Genomic DNA, 19,187 nt, shown 5'->3' with positions numbered 1-19,187 from the left:
AGTGGGCCAATTCAAGGTTAGAATCTTGGGTGCCAAGTCAAAACTGAAATATCAAGTCATGGGTAGAATTTTGGTAACAGAGCTACTGCTGCCACTTTTGGTCTAGGCTAGTAATTCTCAACATGTAATTCCTAGACCAGCAGCATCAGAATCACCTGGAAACTTGTTAGAAATACAGATTCTTGGGGCGCCTGGGTGGCTCAGCCGATTAAGCATCCGACTTCTGCTCAGGTCATGATCTCATGGTTCGTGGGTTCGAGCCCCGCGTCTGGCTCGAACCTCCAGCCATCTCAGAGCCTGGAGCCTGGAGCCTGTTTCAGATTCTGTGTCTTCCTCTCTCTCTGACCCTCCCCTGCTTGCTCTCTCTCTCTCTCTCTCTCTCTCTCAGAAATAAATAAAACATTTAAAAATTAAAAAAAAAAAAAAAAAGAAATACAGATTCTTGGCCCCACCCTCGCTCCATCCCAGACCTGCTGAATCAGAAATTCTGGGAGTGTGACCCAGCAGCCTACGGTTTAATAGGCCATCTGGATGATTTTGATGTTCTCTCAAGTTTGAGAACCACTGACCCAGACATCTAAGGAGGTGCCAAAGGAGAGATTGGCTTGTTGGATCTAGAAAGAGTTTAGGATTTACTGAGGGCACAGAAGAAGGGCATGGCTGCAAGCCACAGACAATACCTATAGGGAAGTCTTCTTGCCAAAGAATCACCTTCAGAGGCCTCTTCCAGTCAAGAACTCTAATACAGATTCCACACAGGGTAGGAGAATTCATGGAAAATGAAGTCCATAAAATTGAAGGAGAGCCAATGTGTGGACATGGGAGGAACTGGGATATGGTATTAAGTAGGGTGTTGGCTTCTTTTGTTCTAAGCCTTATTCCTTGAGTGAAAGCATTCATACAAGTTGGCAAACACATGTCATTGAGAATAAAGAGGAAGCTATCAGGAAAAATAAGTGGTTTGGGAGAGGGTCTATACATCTGGTAAGCCCATAGAACTTTCACTGGACCAATGTGACAAAGCCAGGTTTATCACAACCTGAGAATACAATCAACAATGTGCTGGGAAGAAAGATGCTTTTTCTACACAATAAAACTCAAAGGAGAGTTTTATTTTCTAACAACAGGAAAAAGCTTTTATTTCTCCTTTGGCCCTTTATGCTTTGTCCAGCATCCCAGCCAGGACCAAATATCACTTCATTGTTCTCTAGTTATGTTCAAGATAGTGATGACTTGAGGCAGTGAGAGAAATGCCACCATAAGCTTCCAGCATCTGCAACTTTGGTGTTTCACTAGAACCTAAGTGATGGCTCTGAGAATATCTCATACATCCCTGGGCCACAGATAGATTCTTAAGCTCAGAGTATATACTTCAAAAGGCACCACTTTCATCTTCACGAAGTTCTATAAATTGTTGTGTTTGTATGCCTTTTGTGACTGTTATTTTTTTCTCCATTCGATAAGAATATTAAAAGACAAGAAACAACAGAATGTATTTGATTTAATCCTATAGAAGCATTTGTATTGTTTTAGTAATAAAATTGTCAATAATAATTCCATTAGAAAGGTTAATTTTGTCGTTCTTTATTAGTTAGGGTTTTTATTGTTACAGCAGTGTCAAACACACTCTTGCAGTCCATTTACTATAGTAGAGAGAACTAAAATATTAATCTTTCAAAATTAAATAAGCAATAAAACTAAAAATTCTTTCCAAACATAATACTGATATTGTCTTCTATGTATTCAAAATGCTGCCTAGCAAGGATAGTTTGGAAAGTAAATCAGCTGCCTTATGTGTTTCTGCTTTAAATATCTCTGGACAGTTAAGATTGTAACAAGGCATAGAAATCTAATGTTTAGGGTAAAAATAAATATCACTTTTGGTCTCAGCAATTTAAATGGGGTTTATAATACATGTGTAATAATTAGATATCTAAAAACAACACTTCAAATTTGAACTATTCTTTTTCTGGTAAATGTATAACCCATTTTTATTTAAAATGTATAACATTTATAAAAAATGTGGTCTAAAATAGGTCTGGCTTGGAACAATGTTTGCATCAGTTCTAAAAGAAGTACTATGAAATAGCTAGAATGATGTGAATAGATGTGTTTTGAGTCATGAAAATACTGAATATATTCCCTTTTTCTTTTTTTCCCCCCTGTGTGTTTGTGTGTGTATATTTTCAACTTGATGGCATATGCTGCTTTATCATGTTAGAAAAATAAAATCATAACTTTTAACATTAAAATAGCTGAATTCTTAGCAATTTCAATAATTTAATTGTTAGCTACATGAGGAATATATTCCTTGTTAAAATGTCTATTTGCCAATTTCGGTCAATAATCACATTACTAATGTTTGTTTGTTTTGTTTGGCCTTATTCCTTTCTTATTACAGATACCTAATCAATCCTGCCAAGAGATTGATTATCCTCATTAGAAATAAAAATATGATGAAAATACATATAATTTGTATAGGATGATAGAGATATCATGAAGAAAGTGTGAAGGTATACCTTATGTGGATTCAAATCCACTAAGAGCTAGCCATTACTAAATCTTAGCCTAGACAGAAAAAGGATTTATATTCAGTAAAAAAAAAAAAAAGTTGGTAGACAATAGAATTATATATGATATATGTAGAAATCTGAAAAGGGTGTTCCTATTAGACAACAAAAGTTTCAAGTGAAGGGACCCTTGATGGAAAAGAAACAGCTGAAAACTAACTTACTGATCCAGTGAATAAGTCAGGAAATACTCTAGAATGTGCAGCAGATAAAATATTTGAGAGAGTGTGAAGACAACTGAGACATTTACCACCCATCTGTTAAGAATGGATAACATGAGAAAGCTGTAATAACTACATAACTAAAAGGGAAAATTATTCCTTTCTTGAAAGAAACTAAACAGAATTCTGAACTTCAAAAATGAATAGGAAGTTCCTAAAACTTCTGGAGAAGAAAAGAAATCCAGCTTCCTTATGGAGGTATAAAAATCAAACTGGCTTTTTCTCATGAAAGTGAAGCAAAATCTTCAAAAATCTGAGAGAATAATGAGCTGAAACCTATAATCTATGCCAGAAAACTAATATTCAGAGATGAAAACAAGCTAAAAGCATTTGAAAAATACAAGTGCCTTAGAAAATTCCCAGCTACAGATTATCTCTGAAAAAATTACTCAAGGATACACTGCAAAAAGAATAAACGGAGAAACTATTATAGAAAGAGAAGATGAGGGATCCCAGTAATAGTGGAAGCAAAAAACCCAGTAAAATACAAATACTGACATAGTTGGTTAATACAAATAGTTATAGATTTTGAAAATGTAATGATGAAGTACTAAATATGGAAGATTTTATCATTATCCCATTTATGCACATTGTGAATACAATTATGTACAAAGAGAAATCAATCAGGTCAGAGTTCATAACCTACTACATGGCTGGTACTGTGCTTGGTGATTTCACCTATAATACCTAGTTTATTCCCCATGTCAAACTTGAGAAGGAAATATTATTGTTTTTACAGAAGAGGAAAAGTAATTTGCCCAAGTGAGATTTTCCATTGAGATATGAAGATTTATTTTCTTGCTTTTCCTGATATCATCCTAATTGTAATTGCAAGATGTGTAATTATAGTGGCCATCTTTTTCTGCTATCTCCAGGCATGGCTCTATAATATAATTATTCTACTACTCATACCAAACTACCCATTCTTGCACTTCACTTAGTTCTCTTACCATAGTACGTCTTCAGCCAAATTATCTTATCATCTCAAAAACACCCTATTTCTGGATAGAAAGTACAATTTTTATTCACTGGCCTACAGAATAGTATATAACTAGAGAATCAGTCACCATGTATTATTTCTTCATTTGCAGGTATTTCTTTCTTCTAAAATTTGCTACCCATTACTTATCAACCCCCCAGACAAACATTTCATTCTTGTCATCTGAATGACTATGAAAAGTTCTCCTTTTTTGTTCAGTTGTTGTTGTTGTTATTGTTTGGGTGGTTTTACATTAATGGTTTCCAGTAAATAATCCTTCAGAGGTACATGCTGACTTCTTTGTATCTGCATCTCATATGAATCACATTTTAAAGTCTCAGTGAGAGGTGCCTGGGTGGCTCAGTCAGTTAAGCATCTGATTGGGCTCGGGTCATGATCTCATGGTCTGTGAATTCGAGCCTGGTGTCCAACTCTGTGCACACAGCACAGAGCCTGGAGCCTGCTTCAGATTCTGGGTCTCCTCTCTCTGCCCCTACCCTGCTTGCACTGTGTCTATCTCTCTCAAAAATAAATAAACATTAAAAAATTATTTTAAAAAGACTCAGTGATATATTCTCTTCCCCTCTGTGATTCAATGCAAGGCTCAAAGTAGGCAAGGAAGGAGAAAAACAAAAACAAAAACAAAAACAAAAAAAAGACTTTCTTGATATAGGAAAATTCGTTATCTTCAACTGTACAATTTTTGTTTCTCTTACTAATCCTCTAAATTTTGGCCCACTTTTGCACTTGATATTTATATTAAGGATAGATTTTCAGTGGGTTGACTAGTACTGCAATAATTCAACCCTCTGTTATTGGTCTGATTTTCCTATTCCTGTCACCCCTCAGTCACCCAGAGTGAAGTTACTTTTTGAATAAATTCTGATTCCCCCCTTTCTTTTCTCCCACCCACCTTGTCACCATCATTAAACTTTGCCAGTTTACCTTTAAGTTTTTTGGCTATCTAATTCCCTCTTCATTCCCACCAGTCTGCTTTAATATTAGCTGTTCTCCTTTCCTCTAGAAGCTTCCAACTCATTCGGCAAAGTAGTGTGTGTCAGGAAGTAAAACCATTGTCATGATCTCCCTTGGAAATTCACAATCCTGAAGTTTTCCTCTTTTTCTTATCCTGGGATGTCTTGTAGAATTCTTACTTAGAAAACTGTTTCCACCATTTTCTTTTCTACTAGAATCAATTGATCTGGTAGCAGTCATCGTAAAATTTCTTGAGTCCTTGCAAACTGCTTATTTTAGAAGTACTTCTCCATTCTCGATAAGTTGGTGAATAGAAGTGACCTCAACACCATCTCACAGAAGAGGAAGGAGATATTAGTGTCGATTCTAAACACTGAGCAAAAGACAAAAAATGCATTTAGGTAAGACTCGTCTTTGAAAAATTCTATAACTCACAGAAAAGTTGAAGCAGAAAAATATCATTTCTTAACAATTCCTATACATCTGGTTTTTCCTATACATTTAAGAGGGATCACTGTCTCTTCAAATGTGAGGACCAGATAAAGTGGTTGGAGGGGTACTTTTTGCATTAGAAAAGGAAATAGTTACATTCAATTAGTAGATTTGCCCAGCTAGAAACTCTACTGTAGCAGTTCTCAAAGAGGGGTCTCGGGACTCCTCTTTCAGGAGGTTTGTAGGGCAATACCATGTTCATAATATACTTAAAAGTTATTTACATTTCTTTTTTTTTTTATATATTTTTATTTACTTCTAGGAGAGAGAGAGACAGCATGAGCAGGGGACGGTCAGAGAGAGAGGGAGACACAGACTCTGAAATAGGCTCCAGGCTCCGAGCTGGCAGTCAGCACAGAGCCCGACGCAGGGCTCGAACCCGCGAACCGCGAGATCATGACCTAAGCGAAAGTCGGACGCTTAACCGACTAAGCCACCCAGGCGCCCCATACCTTTCTTACCCTCTTTATCTCTTGAGTGTGCTGTACAGCTTTCCAGAGGCTACATGACATGTGATAATGTAATTTTCCTAAGAGTTAAGGTGTATGTGCTTTTGTTTTCCTGTGTGATAGATATATCCACTGAAACAAAAGCTCTTTTGGGTCTTTAGTTATTATTAAGAATGTAAAGAGGTCTTGAAATCAAAAAGTTTGAAAACAGCTGCTATTGCACAGTGAGCCAACCATCTCTGAGAGGCAGGTGGCAATGTAGACTGATCTGGAATCAGGGCAGTATGAGCCAGCCTGTTCGTGTTCATGCTAGAGCAAACACTCATTGTGGAAATACTCAGTGAAATTATCCTTATTATTTAAACATTTGTCATTCTTACCCTCCCTTAACCTTGGTTCATATTGTTGACTTTGTATAAGTGAACTTATGAAAAATGTAGCCTCACAGTATAGGAATTTCCACATATTCTTTCTTTTAGGATCTATGTTAAACTAATTCTGTCCTTCTCATTGTCTTTTCTAAATACAAGTGTTCCCTTAGAACATTAAGTGTAGGGGCGCCTAGGTGGCTCAGTCAGTTAAGCGTCCAACTTCGGCTCGGGACATGATCTTGCAGTTCATGGGTTCAAGCTCCGCATCGGGTTCTGTGCTGACAGCTCAGAGCCTGGAGCCTGTTTCAGATTCTGTGTCTCCATCTCTCTCTGTCCCTCCCCTGCTCATGCTCTGTCTCTCTCTGTCTCAAAAATAAATAAACAAAAATATTTTTTTTTAAAAGAAAAGAAAATTAAGTGTAGAGTCTGGCATGCATGTATATACCATTAGAGTCTAACCAAAATGAGAGTGTAAATGTACAGAACACATATAGTCTGGAGCTCTCTTCTGAATGTGCTGGCTTCAGAGAGAAAATAAGCCTGGTTTATTTTGATGGAGAAGTAGGTTCATTATACACAGATGTCACTTTTTAAAGAAATATGAACAATGCTTCATAATTTTTGAGAAAGTATGTAGAGAATCTATCATTTTCCATTTTGTGATTTGAGAGCCAAAAGCAATCTCTAGAACAAAGCAAATTTATTCTAAAATGAGCGATATGCAGATGAGGGAAGTGACACATTTTAAAAATGCATTTATTTAATTATCTCTTGCAAAAAAAGGCAAAGGAGTCGCCACACATTTTTTTTTCCTACTGAAAGTCTTTGGGAAAAAATCTCATAGCTTTTGTTGGAGTGTGATGGTATTAAGAGTCTTTTATCAGCTGTTGTGCACTTATTAGGAAATTTTTGATCAGGCAATGCTGAGTCTTTCTGTGAGGAAACATATTCTCAGCTCTATAAAAAATGCATGTTGAATGATATGAACCAATATAACTACATTCCATCGTTCGCTCTGTCTAGACTGGCTATTCTACCTCATTGTTTTCTCTATTCCAGTATATCATCTCTGATTAGATTGATTATATCAAGCCAACTTTTATTTAATCACCCAGAAGTTCACTAATGATCCATTAAGCAACTGTTCCCATAGAATTCTTGGCTTTGTGGGAAACTCAGGCATAGATTTGTCATGTTTCCTGCAGTGGAAGCAGGGAGTCTCTACATGAAGACAGGGAACACAGAATCATAGTGCAGCAGAATTAGAAAGAATCATGTAGCACATACAATCATATTTGGTTGTCTCCCCTGACAGGAAATGCCCTGCCTCCTCTAGAAGAATGTTGTATTATTAAAGAGCTCTAACTGTTGGAATCTTATTAGCTGTGTGTGCAGAAATGTTGATGTGAAAAATCATTTAAATGGTAAAACATAAGTGATATTGGAGACCATGAGAGAAGAAATAAGTTCAAAATTAGTTCATGTAGTAGTGTTCATGGGTCAAATCTTCAATGAAAATCAATTCTCTTTGAGTTTTATGGACTGGGAGGGATTATGAAAGGCAAAAATGAGGGTGGGGGCTCTCCTGACACAAGAAAGGTCTGGAGTCAGGAAATCATAAGACCTGTTTTGTTGGAGCGAATGGGGCGATTGCCCTATGTATCTGGCACACGGTGGATTCTCAATGAATATTTATTTGTTGAATAAAAGACAAAAGTAATGACTGAGTGAATGATTGTAGAAGAATCTTTTTTGTCCAGGCTCATGATGGTAAGGGAGCTATAAAGGAAGGCCAATGACAAGCAAGCACATTCAACCACAGCATCAGCTGTGTATCCTGACATTGACCCCACCACACACTTTTGTCCTAGCCTAGATTCTGCATTTGTAGAATTACCCTATAGTCGGGGGGTAAGGAGTGGTGGGGGGATGACTAACATTCACTTATTTTTANAAAAAAAAAAAAAAAAAATTAAGTGCTGGTTTTGCATCTCTCTCTGAAAAGGCTGCAAATTGCACATCTCTCAAACCGGAATAAAGACCTTATTATTATCTGCCTTGAAAAAGTCATATTGTCTATCTGGACCTCCACCTCCTCTCACCCCTGCTACTGAAGCATTAGAAATGCCATGTATTTGACTCACTTCCTTCTAAGATGTGTTCTTTTTTGGTTCATTCTAAAATGATGTGAAATGTTGGAATTTTGCAGATAATTCAGCTTCCCACAGACTTTCTGAGACCCCTCTCTGTTGGAAATAACACTATTGTAATGCAGATGCCCCCAATACCCTGTGGAATCTCAAAGATTCTATAAATGGATGGCCACAGGATATCCCTTTTACACAAATTTCAATCTCTGTTATTGAAAATGGACCCTTATGTATAGGGATCCAGTTGAAACAGGAGACAGCCTCATCAGCAAGATCAACCATAAAGAGAATTTTGGGAGAAGAGGGAGAGCTAATAAACAATTAAAGATGAGCTTTGCCTCTTCCTTCCTTCTTTCTTTTATTTATTTATTTTTTAAATATATAGGATAACATTTTAGTGGAAATTGCTCAAATAATGTTTGATAATTTAAGCCTCACAATTTAAGCTTAAAACCTCACAACTTTAAAGTCAATGAAGCATGAAATATAGTGTCAGCACATGATGTCCAAAACATGGCAACACCACCACATTTTCATGTAAAAATAGGAGCAAACTTCAACCTGACCTGGGTGTATTCATTCAATCTTTGACAGTTCATTCTGTATGCCTTTTTCAGCTGCAAAATGCAAAAGTTGTTTAGCTACTGTGTATTTTATCTTAGACACGAACATCTTATTTTTTAATATTTTTATTTTTATTTTTTTTCTGAGAGAGAGAGAGATACACACACAGCATGAGCAGGGGAGGGTCAGAGAGAGGGAGATACAGAATCTGAAGCAGGCTCCAGGCTCTGAGCTAGCTGTCAGCACAGAGCCCAACACAGGGCTCGAACCCACAAACCATGAGATCATGACCTGAGCCGATGTCGGACGCTTAACCGACTGAGCCACCCACGTGCCCCTTTTTAATTTTTTTAATGTTTATTTATTTTTGAGAGAAAGAGAGCATGAATGAGGAAGGGGCAGAGAGAGAGGGAGACACAGAATCCAAAGCAAGCTCCAGGCTCTGAGCTAACGGCTCAGAGCCTGATCTCAGGCTCAAACTCACAGGCTGCGAGATCCTGACCTACGCCAAAGTTGGACGCTTAACTAACTGAACCACCCAGATGTCCCATCACAGACATCTTATTGAGGGAACCATATAGCCCCAAGGAGGCTAAGAGAGGTAAACCAAAGCTCTTTGTAACTAAAAACAGTGAAAAGAAATAGTTAACTCACAGACTCAAAAGATAATGGACTAGAAAATAACACTGCTAGTGGTAGTTAGTCCCAAACTCATGCAAAGTGCTGGATGACTGTAGTCCTTCTGGACACAGAAAGAAATCCATCATGAAGCTGAAGAAGTGTATGAGAGAATAATCCAAACTTAGAAACCTGAAGGAGGATAGTTGAAGTACATTCTAACTCTTATCTGTTGCAGATTGAAAAGGAACATCTTATGGACAATTGATTGTTTCTTGAAATATAACAAAAACAAGCTTTGAAAATGTATATATGAAAACATTGACCTATATGGAGAGAAAAGGCAGCATTTACTTTGTAATGCTATCAGGTGGTAATTCAATTTCCCATTTACTGAACTTCAAGTGTGCTGTTTCAGGTCATAGATTGTTGGTGCTTATCATATAAATTGGCCAATAAGATTTACAAATAGTACCTTTAGTGCTTGGATATGTGGTTGTATCTTTAGAAAAGAAAATCAATTTAATTCTGTGCATTGGTTTTCTCCTTAAAATTCATGCAATTTGAATATGATTGACAGGGCACAGCATCATTATGCAGTCTGTTAGATGGACTGATTATGCTTATGAATACAAGAGTGGAGTGAATGAAAGCAACATGTAATTGATTCTACACTGGTCTGACTGTTCATTAACAGTTTGAATGTAGCACAGTCACTTCTCAAATGGAAAAGGATGAGAGCAAACTATATGTGCTCTCTCATTTGTTTTAAAATTCATTATGCTAATATTTTTTCACAGAATATTTTTGCTGAATTTTTTTCTTTTTCTTTTCTTTTTTGCCAAGGATAAATCTGATTGAGTCTTTGTAAATAATTCTACTGCTTTCAATACTTATTTGGCATTCCAATCACACATTTTTCAATTTACACTTTTGGAAATGAAAGTGTGCTCTCCCCCGCACCCCTTTCAAAGAAAACCTATCCTATTCCCCTCTTCTATATAGTCAAACTAATTTCCCAGTATAAAATGAGGTGGGGGAATGCAAGGTGGTGGTTATATCTTCAAAACAAAAGAGGTGATTTATAGACTGATTGATTTCTGAAATAGATGAGCGAAAACAGCTTTCATTTGTCTTGCCACACAGTAGTCTGATAAAGCACAAAAGGGCCTGCCATCTCATTTTCCATACCTCTTCAAGGGCTTGCATTTGAAATGTTGATTAAATGTACAAATTGCTTTGCTGTTTTTTAGGCTTTCCTCACCTGTATAAGAAAGGACTTCAAATGCGTGAAGGCTGCATTTCCTTTCTTGAATGAGAAGCTGGGTATTTCAGAGAAATAGCATTTCCTTTATTGCTCACAGGGAGATATGATGCTGATTCTGTAACAGCCATTCCTTCTCTTTCCTTTGCTCAGAACCTCCTGCCAGATTTTAGCACAGAAGAATTAACTAAACTAGTGCTGGGACAGGAAGTTCTACATAGAAGCTACAATAGACTGTGATCTCCAAATTAGATTGTATTTACAATTAATAAATGTATCAATCTCATATCCCAATCATTCTCTAGCTTTGACTTTTATTAAATCAGCAGTTGACTTATTAAGATAATAGATCTGAGAAAATACTAGAATAGACTTTTTTATGATGAAAACTTTTAAGATTTACTCTCTTAGCTACTTTAAAATATGCAATATAGTATTACAAACTACAATCACAGTGCTGTACATTACATCCCCAGGACTTGTTTATTTTGTACCTGGAAGTTTGCACTTTTTGACCCCCTTCATCCAAGCTCTAACTCTGGGGGCCACCAATATGTTTTTGTTTTTATGAGCTTGGGTTTGTTGTTGTTGTCCTTAGATTCTACATAAAAGTGATATTACAGTGGCACCTGAGTACCTCAGTCAGTTGAACATTTGACTTCAGCTCAGGTCATGATCTCTCAGTTCATGAATTTGAGCCCCACATCAGGCTCGCTACTGTCAGTGCAGAGCCTGCTTCAGACCCTTTGTCCCCCTCTCTCTGCCACTCTCCCATGTGTACTCTCAAAAATAAATATTCATTTAAAAAAGTGAAATTACATGGTGGTTGTTTCTCTGACTTATTTCACTTAGCAATAGACTCCCAAGGTCCATCCATGTTGTTGAAAATGGCAGGATATTTTTTTTCTTTTTTTATGGCTGAATAATATCATATATATATATGTACATATATACATAGATACATATCACATTTTCTTTATCCATTCATCTATTTTTGGACACTTAGATTGTTTCCATGTCTTGGCTATTGTCAAGAATGGTGCAATGAACATGAGGGTACAATTGTCTTTTCAGCTTATGTTTTCATTTCCTTCAAATAAATACTCCATAGCAGAATTTCTGGGTCATATAGTAGTTCTACTTTTAATTTTCTTGAGGAAACTCTGTACTGTTTTCTATAATAGCTGCTTGGAAGTAGATTTAATCATATTGGGTTTTTCTCTACTTTCTAATATATCTACCATAAAACTTTTTAGAAACATGCTAACCAAAATAAGGTCCAAGTGTCCAGGGAAGTCTTGTGATGTGGCCATTTTAAGATAAGTTCATAAACTCTGTTACTCCTACCACATGTGTCTCCACTTGAAACAGGTGGGATTATGTGGTGCTTGCAATGAACAGGGATAGTAGTAGTGATTCTGTGTGACTCCCAAGGTTGGTTTAAAAAGGATGACATAGCTTCCACCTCTGGTACACTTGCTTTTGGAATGCTGAGCTGTCATGTGAGCAATCCATCTGCTATGTTGTGAGGCAACTCAAGCTATCCTATATGGAGAGTCCTTGAGACTACATGAAGAGGGAGAGATGTTAGTCTAGCTCTTAGCTGCCATAGCCCCCAATGTTCCGCTGCCAGCCATGGGCTGACTATAGCCCTGTGAGACACCCTACACCAGATGCCCTGGCTGAGCCCTTTCAGAATTTCTCACCCAGAAAAATCAAGAGAAATGATAAGATGGTTGTTACTGTCTTAAGCCACCATGTTTTGGGGTAGTTCTTATTTGTTTGTTTGTTTTAGGGTTTTTATTGTTATTTTGGCTTGGTTTTGGTTTGTTTTGTTTTTAGGTTATAGTTAACCAAACTAAGAGGTTAAAGTAATGGGATCCATGATAAAAATGTTAACTTTTACATATACAGATGTATGCCATTTCCCTAAGTCACCTTAGGGAAACTTTATTTATAATCAGATTATCATTGTGATACTGTATCTCCCCACATGTCTGTGTATTATTCTGCCTCTCTCGTTCCCTGAACAAGGAAAAATAGATTAAATTTTCGGTATTGTCCTTTTCATTTCTAAAAATTCTTGACTATTTAAAATTCTTTAGTTACTGAGATATCTGAGATGTATATCCCTGTACTACATTTTCACTGCAAAGTATCTGGAATTCACTTTGCATATTAAAATTGTAGTGAAACTTAAAGATAGATATTAGACATATAGGAGAAAAGTGCCCTTTTGTCCAGTGTTTAAACCCTACTTTTTTCTGAATATAATTATATAAAGAGATTATTGAGAGTGCAAACTAAGAAAGATGTCAAATCCCTTGGAGTTGTATGTTATTAATTTAAGAGTGCTTTCATATTTTTAGTGATGTATGATCATCTTTATAAAGCACAGTAACACTCTTTGTATGTTGTACTGATATGGTAGATGGGATCCAGGAACATGGTTTAATAAACCGTATAACCTTTGTTTTAATGCCTATTTAATTGTTGAATAAGTAACGCATTCATATAACTTGAATGTAAAAAAAGATATAACAAGTAAACATTGAAAATTCTCCTTCTCATATTTGCCTCCATCTCTGCAGTTTTTATCACTACTGGTAGGGAACCATTGTTATTAATTGCTTGTTAATGCTAGCAGAGATATTTTATGCAGGTTTAGCTAAAGGAAACATGTATTCTTCCCTTCACCTGTGGGATATTTTTACAGTAATGGTAGCATACTAATTATATTTTTTGCATATTTTTAACTCAGTAATACATTTGGATATATTTTCATATACACATATAATACAATCATTGCTTTTTTCACAGAAGCATAATATTTCATCGTATAAATATACAATTATTTTACTAGTCCCTATTGATGAATATTCAAATTGTTTCCAATCTTTGCCTCTTATACAAAGAGTTGCAGTGAATGACCTGAATACATGCCTTTTTGCATATGAGTAAGCATATTGTACATGATATCTTCCTAGAAATATATTTATTGGATCAAAAGGAATCTACATTTATAATTTTGATTGAAATGTTTAAAACACTGTCTCAGGAAATGGGACCAATTTGTACTTTAGTTGGATAAGCATGTTTAAGAAACTTGAACCATGACTGGTGCTCATTTATTTGGGTAAGAATGAATTAAACTACTTAGAATCTATAAATCAATTCTTAATAGGCAAACAGAAGAGGAATTACATATGAGAGCAACAAAGAATCTTAGAGGCCATCTTATTCAACTCCTTTTAGTTTTGGAGAGGGAAACACAAAGAGAAGAGTGACTTGTCTGAGGTTATGCAGCTGATTAGTGACGGATCTGGGGCTTTTGCCTTATAATTAGATCTTATGCTTTCCACGTCAGAGCAGAGATGGTGACTGTCATTCCTGCCTGTGTTCAAGATGTCTTGAATGGTGGTGTTGGTGTTGGTGGTGGTAGTAATTGAGCCCCTGCATGCACTAGAAATCAAATTAAACTTTTCTGTTTACATGATCTTATTTATACCAAGGGATCCACGTATTCGTGTACAAGTGAAAGCATTGTCTATGGATTGAATTCATATATCTCACATATATGTGTCCACTGTGAAGATGCTATTGTCTTTAATAAAATGTAAATTAATGCAAAGCATCATTGACATTATAATAGCTCTTTGTCTCTAACTTGTCTTCAATCAATGGATTTGGAAACTACTATCCTGAAAGGGTAGTCTGTAATATTTTTGATATTTAAACAGGATTCTTAATACTCACAAAGCTAGCAAGTTAGTTGTTTAAGGTTTCTTGTGACTGCCCAGATATTCTATACTCCATCTGGTTCCAGTACAAAGTCAAATATTAATGATGTCACACACCACAGAAGAAACCACAGAGATCATCTGAGCAGCTTATTTGTTTTATGGATAAGGAATCCAAGGCAAGGACCAATGAAAAGCCTTCATCTGTGGCATTCGGCAACTCAGGGCTGGAGCTAGAATTGGAAAGATGACCTCTTGACTGAGTTTTAATAGGAAAAGAGGAACTTGTCAGTGTAGAAGAGTCACTCCTAAGTGCTATGAACAGTTAAAATAATGAAGGAAATTTACTTTTGAGCCTCACATTGATTCGCCTCCAGCTTTGTGGATCTGAGAGGTCATCATGTTTGTCGATAATAGCACTTGATCTTGGATGTTGTAAGTTTAATATAGAGCATAAAATAGAGAGATCAATATTTTGATGTTGAGGAGGAGGCTCATTGATTGGCTACTTGTCCTCAGATTTTTAAATTAAATAGAGAACTGAAAAAATGGAAGAAATATTTTTTCATAAATTCCATTTGTTATGTGGATAATGATGTCTAAAGAAAAAAAGCAAAGAAAAAGAGTTCTGTAAAATGTCACTATTTCCTCCTTTTATGGTCTCTCTCTCTCTCTCTTTCCCCTTCACGTTAATGCCCCTAATCCCCATTTTTACTTAGCTCATGTAGACACATCTTTATGATCCCAGATTAGAGGCACTCATTCTTGACCCTTTCCACCCATAAAATAAGGAAACGAAGGTCATATCCTGTTGCTCCTTTATGTATTAAGTATTTGATATATAAAGGTAATGGTGAAGGAGGGGAAGAAAAAAAACACAGACTTGACCTTCAGTAATGGCAGTGAGGGTGCCAGAGTTTCCCTGGCACCACATTTCCCAAAAATAATTTTTTCCCTTGAGACCCTCTTGTAAAACATAGTTTTCAAGAGTCAAATGTATTCCGTTCTGTATTTCTCTCATGGAGACTCACAATCCACTGTAGCATACTAAGTGTCCTAAAAGTCCTGCACTAAGGTAGATATTTTGACACAATTTCACCCAGTGACTCCCAAATTTATTTGACCTTTAAACCCACATCTCACTGTACCCCACCTTTGGGAAATGCTGTTGTCTAGAATCCTGTGTTGTTTCTCTACAGCTTTTCTCCCTTTGGATTCATTAGGAGAAGTAGAATATCATAGCTGGGCACAAACAAGTAGTCACAAAGGGGAAAGCAAAGTAAAGCTAAATACAGCCTCCCTTCTTCATCTAGCATTTACTGCAAAATGGAAGCTAATGTGAAATATTTACATAAAAATTCATGACATATGGTACAAAACTTGTATTGCTTCAATATATACAACTCTTAATTGTTACTCTTATTACAAAAAAAAGTTATCACTGTGTGCTAGTTTTTTTTTGTTTGTCTGTTTTCCTGACTGTAACCTAATCTTCCTCTGTCCTCGCCTATATTATAATGGTTCTCACTTTAAAGCCAGGTTTGCCTGTGAAAGAATATCTTCAAGAACTCACTATTCTGATCACAAGATATCATCTTTAATATTATTTGACAAGGGTTTAAATACTGTTTCAGAGTTAAAAGTTGAAATCAACATTTGGGGGATTTTCTCAAACATCAAGTAATATACTCAGTATTTAGCAGGCAAAGAACAAAGGTTTTACCTTTAGTGACTTATTTGCTAGTGAAATGTCCTGTGCAATTTAAAACTAGTCTAACTTTTGTAATGTGTCTTTATCTTGTCATTGTTGTTGAAATTAAGTGGTACTGATTAACCAAAGAAAATTATTTCATTTCATTATATTTTTCCAGTAATACTAGACAAAATTTGTCTTTCTGATCAAGGGTGATTAGTTGTTGCTACTTACATCAGCAAAATGGGCTAATGATCCTGATTAACAGATAAGACTGGAAAGCAGACATTATTAGGCATTCAAGTAACTTGGATTATAATTTTAATTCTTTCTTATGACCCTTATTGACTTTAAAACCAAAACAGTTCTATTTCATTATGTTCCTAAATGTAAAAATTTGTTCATGTGTAGATATTTGAAAAATACAACAATGACTGGTTTATGTGCAAAAAAAATATCTAATTCTGTGTTTTAAAAATAAAGGCTTAAAAGTATAGGTTAGATTTTGAAAGTTTTAATATAGTAAAAATTAGAAGCTAGGTAATTACTAGGGAGTGTTATCCCTAGCATACCTTATATATGTGAGGGTTGGTAGGTTGTACTTTAAAATTGGTAGCAATATTTGAAAGTTATGGTTTAAAAGTTCTTTTTATGGTTATCACTGATTGTTATAAATTATCTTGGCACATTTTCAGAAACTTGCACTTTTTTATTGTGTACAATGCCTGAAACTGTTGTCTTATTTATAAGGAAAGTGATGTATAGCATTGGCTCTTCCCATGTCAATTCAGAATGCTCATTTTTCAGGCAATTACTTCTCAGTTTATTTCCCACCACGGATTTGTCGTTTGCCAGGGTGCCAATTATTCACATCTTGTATTATAATCTGCCTCACTTGGATCTGACCAATAATGATGGAATAATTTACTGGTAGGGGATCCCCTTTCACAGTTATCACCTTCCTGGGCAATTGCCTAAGGAAGAGGCTGTGCTGTATAAAATGTTTTGCCGGAGAAGCATTTGCATCATCAATATTTCTTAACTTGCTCCAGCTCCAAAAAAATATCTAAAATAAATAAAGCACCAATTATATGGAAAGTGAAAAACACCTTGTTTATGCTATTTCTTCTTCCTTTTGCATGTGCAGATGTCATCCATACTGTCGGACCAATAGCGAGAGGCCATATTAATGGTTCCCACAAGGAAGACCTTGCGAATTGCTATAAATCATCTCTGAAGCTGGTGAAGGAAAATAATATCCGATCAGTTGTAAGTACTTTTATGTTTATTTCTTATTCTTTTCAGCCTTTATATTTGAGAAATCAATCTTGTCCAAAATTGACAGTAGCGAACCATTTCTAAAATTTGGAAAACTAAGGTTAAGTTTCTCAGTAAGTGATGTGGTTACTCTTTTGTGTGCCCTAAACATTTGCTTAATTGTCGGCGATGTTTTAGGATTTAATACAGCAGGATAGCACAACCGGAGCCATCTCATCTACTTTCTTGCATCCATTGTGCCATTAGCTTTTGAAGAAAGTGTGTGTGTTTGCATTTCAACTTGAAATTTGCTGCTTTTTAAATCTGTTTGGCTCTTCTTAAACTGATAGTCTGTACTTGGGTATGCCGCTTCCCTTCTAAGCTTCATTCATTCAGACAGAGTTCAAAAAAATGTGGGTCTAATCTATTTCCTTACCAGCAGGCTGGGATGAAAGGAAGTCTCTTTGAGCTGGATTTGGAAGTATTTGTTCACCTGCTTTTCTTTTGCAACATACCCTACGTTTATTACATCTCAATTACACCAGGAAAATAAAAGTATGAGAAAAACGAGAGTGTAAATACCCAGTAGTAAATTAATTTGGGCAGAATCCCTGGGATCTTTTCATATAAATTATAACCTTGGTGAAATTATGGGACAGGAAAACAGTTAAAAAGTTGACATCCTAGCAGGCTGAATGGATCAGCATTGCTTAGGGGGTCACAAAAGTGAAGGCTTTATTACTTGCATGAAGGAGCATTGAGAGTCAGACACATTTAGATAACATGGGATAGTCGCTGGACTTTTCATGCATGATTATAATTTTGAAATATCTTTTTCAATGTACATTGGTGTTTGCTTAAAATAACAGAACTTTTTTGCAAGCTAATTAGATGGCTTTTAAAACTTTACATAATTATTAACAGAGATGAGTATTTTATTTAATTCTTCTTTCATTTTTAATTTTTTTCTTTAAAAATGAATCAGTAATTAAGACCCCTCTGTCTTAGAGGAAAAAGCTAAAGTTCAAAGAGAATGAAGCAAAGCAAACTACTGAACCAGTAGATTTTGTTCTTTACAGCAAAATAAGGAAAATCAAAACAGGTGTGCATGCACATTTAGGGAATAATTAAAATTTTGTCAATATGACTTATTGATTAAAAAGGCGGGGGCTGAAGAGCTTGGAAAAATGGATATGTAGAGAAGTTTTTAGCCTGGCAAATATAGATGTTGAAACCTGAAGAGAATTGGCTAATGAATTCACCGGCATCTCTCATGACCCTTTTTTAAAAGACAGTAGAAAATAAGAAGATGCCAGCCCACTAGAAATAGTGTAAAAACAATACCCATCATTGTAATAGGAAAAAGAAATATCCCTAACTGTAATGATCTTAAAACAACCATATCTGCTGTTATATTACTACTTGCTACTATTAGGTAAGAGGTGGGAGAATTATAGACTGAGTTAAATTGACATTAATCAGATGACCCACAGATGGACTAAAGCACTATTCTAATCATCCTGGGATTGGAATTAGGTTATCTTAATATCTTGGATGATGATTTTGAGGGGTTAACTACATCTTCCTTGGTGCTAAATTTGCAGGTGGTGTTAAACTAAAGTTACTTTAATATTAGTAAATAAAACTGGAGGTGGAAAATATTTGCAAAGTGTGAAGCAAAATGTCCAGCTAAATTAATCACATGTTATGGGATAGTTGAATGGAGTTTCTATCAAATGTCTTGTCTCTTATTCACACACACAAATCCATTTTCCTTCCTCCCTTCCTCCTTTCCTTCCTCCTTCCCTCCTTCCCTCCCTCCCTCCCTCCCTCCTTCCCTCCCT

The 19,187-nt window shown here is 35.9% G+C and overlaps 1 protein-coding gene across 1 annotated transcript in view; it reads left to right on the top strand.

Annotated features, from left to right (window-relative positions):
• LOC144242559 (ADP-ribose glycohydrolase MACROD2-like) overlaps window positions 1-19,187 on the top strand; it is a 1,445,873-nt gene that overhangs the window by 1,154,903 nt on the left and 271,783 nt on the right. Inside the window, exon 5 of the mRNA XM_077777528.1 lies at window positions 17,234-17,355. Coding sequence (XP_077633654.1) covers window positions 17,234-17,355 — 122 coding nt within the window. The remainder of the gene's footprint in view (window positions 1-17,233; window positions 17,356-19,187) is intronic.

Source organism: Crocuta crocuta, unplaced genomic scaffold (assembly GCF_008692635.1).
Source record: "Crocuta crocuta isolate KB4526 unplaced genomic scaffold, BGI_CrCroc_1.0 scaffold187, whole genome shotgun sequence".
Classification (NCBI taxonomy): Eukaryota; Metazoa; Chordata; class Mammalia; order Carnivora; family Hyaenidae; genus Crocuta; species Crocuta crocuta.
This window is presented reverse-complemented; position numbering and strand designations above follow the sequence as displayed.